General features: G+C 38.9%; 1 protein-coding gene across 1 annotated transcript; it reads right to left on the reverse strand.

Annotated features, from left to right (window-relative positions):
* Positions 1–307: 307 nt before the first annotated feature.
* LOC133562838 (kelch domain-containing protein 4-like) lies at positions 308–3,457 on the reverse strand. Its single transcript, XM_061916647.1, has 3 exons — positions 3,211–3,457; positions 2,916–3,007; positions 308–404 (listed from the first exon to the last, which is right to left on the reverse strand). The coding sequence occupies exons 1-3, from the start codon at positions 3,307–3,309 to the stop codon at positions 308–310; spliced, it is 288 nt and encodes a 95-aa protein (XP_061772631.1). The 5' UTR covers positions 3,310–3,457.
* Positions 3,458–6,414: the final 2,957 nt, after the last annotated feature.

Here is a 6,414-nt window from a genome sequence, read left to right on the forward strand (position 1 = left end):
GCTAAGTGAAGTATTTTAGTCTGTCATTTATTTATTTAAAAATACAGATTATGTACATGAGTTAACTAAGTGTATAAGTTGTTTTTCAACACTTTTAACAAATACCTTGATAATTGTAGTTGCAATAATCGTTATATGAAATTTTCCTATTGTTACATCCCTATCACTGACAATTCAAGCATTAGACTTAGACTCTTTTAATGTCATTCAAATTTGACCTTTCCAGTACAGATAAGAACACATTTTTGATGCATTAGCTCTTTGTAGTGCAGGATAAAAGCATGTAATTGATCTCACAAATCCTTTATTAGTGTTTTGGATTTACCTTCTTTCCATTAAAGAATTCGCCGCCAAAAAGGATGAGCTCATCTTTATCTGGATGAGTGGAGAGGGTTGCACTTAATCTGCAAAGAATGGAGAGACAAGATAAACATGCATCTTTGATTGATTAAAACATGTATTAGTAGATTGCACAGTACAGTACACATTCCGTACAATTGACCACTAAATGGTACCACCCGAATAAGTTTTTCAACTTGTTTAAATCAGGGTCCACGTAAATCAATTCATGGTAGCTGTCAACAGCTGTCAGCATCCCACTAACCCACATTTCAGTCTTGTAAGCCTATAATAAATAAACATAATTGAAGGCTTTTAGAGTTAATATTGAAAATATTTATTTAGCCTCTACATTAATGATTTGCCCACTGTTTGTCCTGAAGATGAATGCTTAATGTACGCAGACAACACAGTTTTCTTCCTTCATGATCACACCAAATACGTTGTTGCTGCAAAACTCAATAAAAAAATGTCCTACGTTGCAACTTGCAGGAGTCCTGTCTGCAGCTAAACGTTTCTAAAACTGTAGGCATGTAACTAAAACAAAAAATGTATCCTCTGACCCTGACATACATATCAATGGAGAAAGAATACAAATTGTCAGCCAATATAAATATCTTGGGTTAATAATAGATTCAGAGCTTTCCTTTAAAGCCCATATTGGGAAATTGTGTAAAATAATCGAGTTTAATCTCGCAAATTTGTGTGCAATTCACAATGAAATGTCAACTGAACCTGCAAAATTGTATTTGCTTTCGATGATTTTCAGCCACTTCAATTATTGCCTTACGAGCTGGTCTCAGGCTGGTCAGAGTTTAAAAAAAACATTGGAAATCTTTGTTTAAAAAAAACATTGGAAATCTTGTACAAACAAGCAATTAAAGTTATAGATAAAAACCTTAGACACTATCATCACTGTGATATTCTAAAAAAAATACAGTATTTTAAACTGGGACAGTCTTCACATTCACACATTTGCATACTTAAAACTGACCTATAAAGTACTGCATGAATTATCTCCAGATCCTCTGGCAGAGTTTATCAGCCAAAGAAACAGCCGTGAGCGTGTCACTCGAGGCTCTGTCAGAGGTGGCTGTTATATTCCTCTGCACAGGAGCACTTTCAGTAACTCGGCCTGGTCAATAAGGAGCGCAAATGTGTGGAACTCAGTACCCGAGGAGGTTAAACTGGTCACAACATACAAGGCATTCACAAAAACATTGAAAATCAACGTCTACAGCTGCCATTACTAAAAGATGGGCCTTTTTTGATGCTATGATAAGTGTTATGTTGTATTTTTTTATTATATCGTATATGTATTGTGTGCTTCTTTTCTTTTTCTGTCTTTTTCTTTGAAATTGTCATTTTACTGCCTTTTTTACATCATGGCCAGGGGACTACAGATGAAAACTACCCTTCTGGCTAATTCTGGCTTTTTTTAACCATGTGTAGTCATGTGTTTTATGAAATTGCATTGTCTCTTTGAAATATCCATCCATCCACCCATTTTCTACCGCTTATTCCCTTTGGGGTTTCGGGGGGGGCGCTGGTGCCTATCTCAGCTACAATCGGGTGGAAGGCGGCGTACACCCAGGACAAGTTTCCTCCTCATCGCAGGGCCAACACTGATAAATAGATAACATTCACACTCGCATTCACACACTAGGCCCAATTTAGTGTTGCCAATCAACCTATCCCCCCCAGGTGCATGTCTTTGGAAATAAACTAATCTTAAAAAAACATTTTCAGGTGGTACTTTTTGGTTGTCGCAGAAATGTTTCATGTTTTTCTTTGGAGCCGAAGAGAAAGACACAAGTTAGCAAATAAAATGATTGTGGGGATTGTAATGTTTTGAAATCTTTCAAGCTCACATTAACAGCATTACCCGGTCTGCTTACTTTCATTTACGGAACATTAATCGTCTTCGCCCATCCCTTACCCCACATACTGCTGCCATATTAGTCCATAGCCTGGTCACCTCTCGCCTGGACTATTGCAACTCTCTCCTGTTTGGTCTCCCTCAGAAGTCACTTCACAAACTTCAGCTTTTCCAGAACGCTGCAGACCGGAATATCACCAAAACCCCGTCAATCCAGCACATCACCCCTGTTCTGCAGCAACTCTACTGGCTACCCATCACACATCGTATTCACTTTAAAATAATTCTCCTCACTTTCAAAGCCATCCATAACCTCTCTCCATCATATCTCTCTGACCTGATCCATGTGGCCACGCCCTCACGTTCCCTAAGATCCTTTTCATCCAACCATCTCAATGTCCCCTTATTTAAAATGTCCACCATGGGTGCCCAAGCTTTCAGCCGCTCTGCCCCTCGTATTTGGAACTCATTACCACCAGACCTTCACAACTTGGACTCATTATCCCTCTTCAAGTCAAGACTCAAAACACACCTATTCCGGACTGCTTCTTCTTTGAAATCATCCTATCTTATCTATATTTGTTGTTGATATTGTTGTTTTTATCCAATTTGATTTCATTGTTTTGATTTTGTACGGTGTCCTTGAGTGCCCAGAAAGGCGCCTTATAAATAAAATGTATTATTATTATTATCTCACCTTGGTGATGGAGGGGCGCATGCTGTTTCCTCAACTTGGGTCTTCTTCGCATCCAAACTCTGAAATTCAGCAATCAGAGCCTCCAAATCTTCCTGGATCAACAGAAAGGTTCAGCAGTGTAAATACCATTTCAATATCAGTACGACCGCTACTTGGTGCTTAAACCACCGAAAATTCAACTGTTATAATTAGGTTGTACACTATTTTACAAAGCTGTAATCCTAAAAAAAGGGCAGCATAACGGATAATAATAGAATGTTTTAATGTTATAACAGCTTTAACATTTAGTTCTCACCTCTTCACGTTTGGACCTTTTTGAAACCTTTTTCTCCATTTTGGCAGCAGTCTTCTCCGCGCCTTTCACTTTCTTTTCATTCTTGCCTTTTTTCCCCATAACGGCTGGCGGTTATCGGGTTTTTTTTTTTTTTTTTAAAGTGGCGAACTATTAACACGTCAAATTCACATCCAAGCAAAGAACCCACATGTTAAGCAAAAAAAAAGAAAAAAAAGAAACAATACTTTAACCCCGGACATAGTAGCTTTGCATTCCGGAAACATTTTCTTCTTCCTCATTTTATGGCGGGTCGCAACTAACCTTATAGGTGCATACCGCCACCTACTGGACTGGAGTGTGCACCCTCAGGGTGCGTACTTTGGTTACAGAATATGTTGGTATATACATATCAAATATGTATTTACACAAAACCAAACACAACAAAAGGGGAGAGGAAAAAAAACATAAAAATAAAAATAATACTTTAAGCATTAAACCCGTGATCTTAAGATATCCCACTAGAACCTTGCTACATTCTTTATTGTTGTCCCCCTTCCTACACTCCATCAGCACATGCTGCACATTTTCAACCACCCCATATACCTCACATTTATCTTTCCGGAAACATGTTGGACGAAACACATTATAACATGACAGCGCCACCTGCTTTGTCGGAAGATACTTAAAAAATTAGATTGTTTCAAAATACTAATAAATTAGAGGCAGGCGATATTACAAATGTTGACATTATGGCATGTTTTTCACAATGAAAGCCCCCTGTCCTGGCAAAACACCACAGAAGAGGGTAATGAAATGTGCTCTAGCACAACATGATGCCACAATCATAACAATGATGGATTGATTCTCGCATCTTTAAACCAGAACCAGAATCAGCTTTATTGGCCAAGTATGTTTAATCCACAATTAATTTCACTCAGTAGGCTGTGCGCTCTATAAACAAGTACTTAACTACTATGTGCAAGAAAGGTAAAAAGATGATGACGTGAGCACGAGTTAGTACATTTACAGTGACAGATTAATTCCAGAGTTACTTCACAAAGTTCATCAGAGTGATAGCTTAAGGGAAGAAACTGTTTTTATGATGGATTGTTTTGGCGTACACTGTATGCCGTACAGCAGGGGTGTCGAACTCATTTTAGTTCGTGGGCCACGAGGAGAAAAATTTACTCCCAAGTGGGCCGGACTGGTAAAATCACGGCACGATGACGTAAAAATAAAGGACAACTTCAGATTGTTTTCTCTGTTTAAAAGTAGAACAAGCACATTCTGAAAATGTACAAATCATAATGTTGTTGTTTTTTTTACACTTACATGTTGCAGTTGATAGTATTCCTTCTTTATTTGTCGCTCTTTATATTTTCTGAATAAATTATGTTCATCAGTCAACTCATTGGTGTTAATTTTCAATCAAGATTAAAAAACATATCAAAATTAAAAAACAGTATGTCATTTATGTAGTTTGATCATTTTCCTCGGCCGATGTACTAACATCAGGTGGTTTATTTTGTACATATGTAGGATCATCTACAAAGATACAAATAATTGCTATTGTGACACATTTAGAACAGCTTTCTTTCATCCAAAAATTTCAGGTTAATTTCTATACTTAGGAATTTCATCCTGTGGGCGGGATAAAACCTGTTTGCGGGCCTGATCCGGCCCTCGGGCCGTACGTTTGACACCCCTGCCGTACAGTGATTTGTAGCGGTTGCCGAAGGAGAGGGATGTCAACAGTTTGTGACCAGGGTGAGAGGTCTGCAGTGATGCTACTTGCCCGTTTTCTGAATCTCGGTGGGCGGGAAAGGTCGACACAGATTATCTTTTCTCCAGTCCTGATTGCAATCTGTGCCTGTCCAGCTTGGTTGCAGATCCAAACCAGAAAGTGATGGGGGTTCACATGACAGATATGTGTTGAACATGATCAGCGGGTACTGGGCCAGCTCGACCTTCTTAAGCTGACGCAGGAAGTACATCCTCTGCTGTGGCCTTTTTCCAGATTGTGTCTATGTGGGATGTCCACTTCAGGTCCAGTGAGATTGTGGATCCCAGGAACCTGAAAGAGTCCACAGTCGACACTGTGCTGTTCAGAATGGTGAGTAGGAATGGGGGTGTCGGGCTACTCCTGAAGCCCATTGTCATCTCCACAGTCTCGAGTCTGCACTCTAGAGCTAGCTGTTCCACCTCCTGTCTGTAGGCGGAATCATCACCATCCTGTATGAGAGCAATGACGGTGGTCTCGTCTGCAAACTTCAAGAGTTTCACAGAGGATCCCCTAAGGTGCAGTCAGAGGGAGAAAAGCAGTGGGGAAAGAACACACCCCTGGGGTGCACCAGGGCTGATTGTATGCATGCTGTATGTGATGCACCCCCAGCCTTATCTGCTGCCTCCTGTCAGTCAGGAAGTTGGTGATCCACTGACAGCATAAAATGTCTCCATTTATGATTAGTGCATGAGGAATGTCACATAAAGAGCCTACTCTTTACTCTACTAATGAGTCTTGACACCCTCATATGGCATGCGTTTGTTGCTATAACACACCCTATCGCCCAACTCACTTAAACAACAGCACACCTACATAAAGATGTTAAATGTCAGGAAATCTGAACTAAAGACGGGAACACTATTGAGACAATATATTTAATTGCCACAGGGGAGCGGAAGTTTGTTTAAAATCTCAGCTGATTAAAACCATAAAGAGCAATATAATTCTATGTATCCCCTTTGATTGTGAGATATGTAATATTAAATGCTTCTTGCAGACTGAAAAGGGTTATATGTGCACCCTTCTAAGTGACAACTGTTCAAATAAAAATGTGTCACACTGATGATCGTCATCATATCCTGTAAATAAATCATCCTATTGTGAATAAATGAGATTCATTGTCTATCATCTTTACTGCTGCTTTTTATAAACCATCATTAAAAGGAAGCTGCAATGTTTTGGAAAAAGTGATTGATTGTACAAGGACAGCTTATTCTGTGCGTAACCACTCTTTTCCAAGCCATTCATCAGCATGATGAATGATATTTTTCCTTGGTAAATCCAATCCAATCCATTTCGATCCCCTCTATTTCTATCGCATTATTAACACATATCTGTTTCCAGAATACTGCACATTAAATAAAAGCGGATTAAATAACAAGCATTTAAAAAAACAAGTAAAAACCCAATTAATAAAACACAATAAAACAATAAAAGACTAA

This window comes from Nerophis ophidion, linkage group LG12 (genome assembly GCF_033978795.1).
Source record: "Nerophis ophidion isolate RoL-2023_Sa linkage group LG12, RoL_Noph_v1.0, whole genome shotgun sequence".
Taxonomy (NCBI): Eukaryota; Metazoa; Chordata; class Actinopteri; order Syngnathiformes; family Syngnathidae; genus Nerophis; species Nerophis ophidion.

Excerpts from the sequence above, each read along its gene's own strand:
- LOC133562838 (XM_061916647.1), bottom strand. The coding sequence starts at position 3,309 with ATGGGGAAAAAAGGCAAGAATGAAAAGAAAGTGAAAGGCGCGGAGAAG. Across the intron at positions 3,008-3,210 it reads AAAGGTCCAAACGTGAAGAG|GAAGATTTGGAGGCTCTGAT; the intron begins GTGAGAACTAAA and ends CTGTTGATCCAG. Across the intron at positions 405-2,915 it reads TGCGCCCCTCCATCACCAAG|ATTAAGTGCAACCCTCTCCA; the intron begins GTGAGATAATAA and ends CATTCTTTGCAG.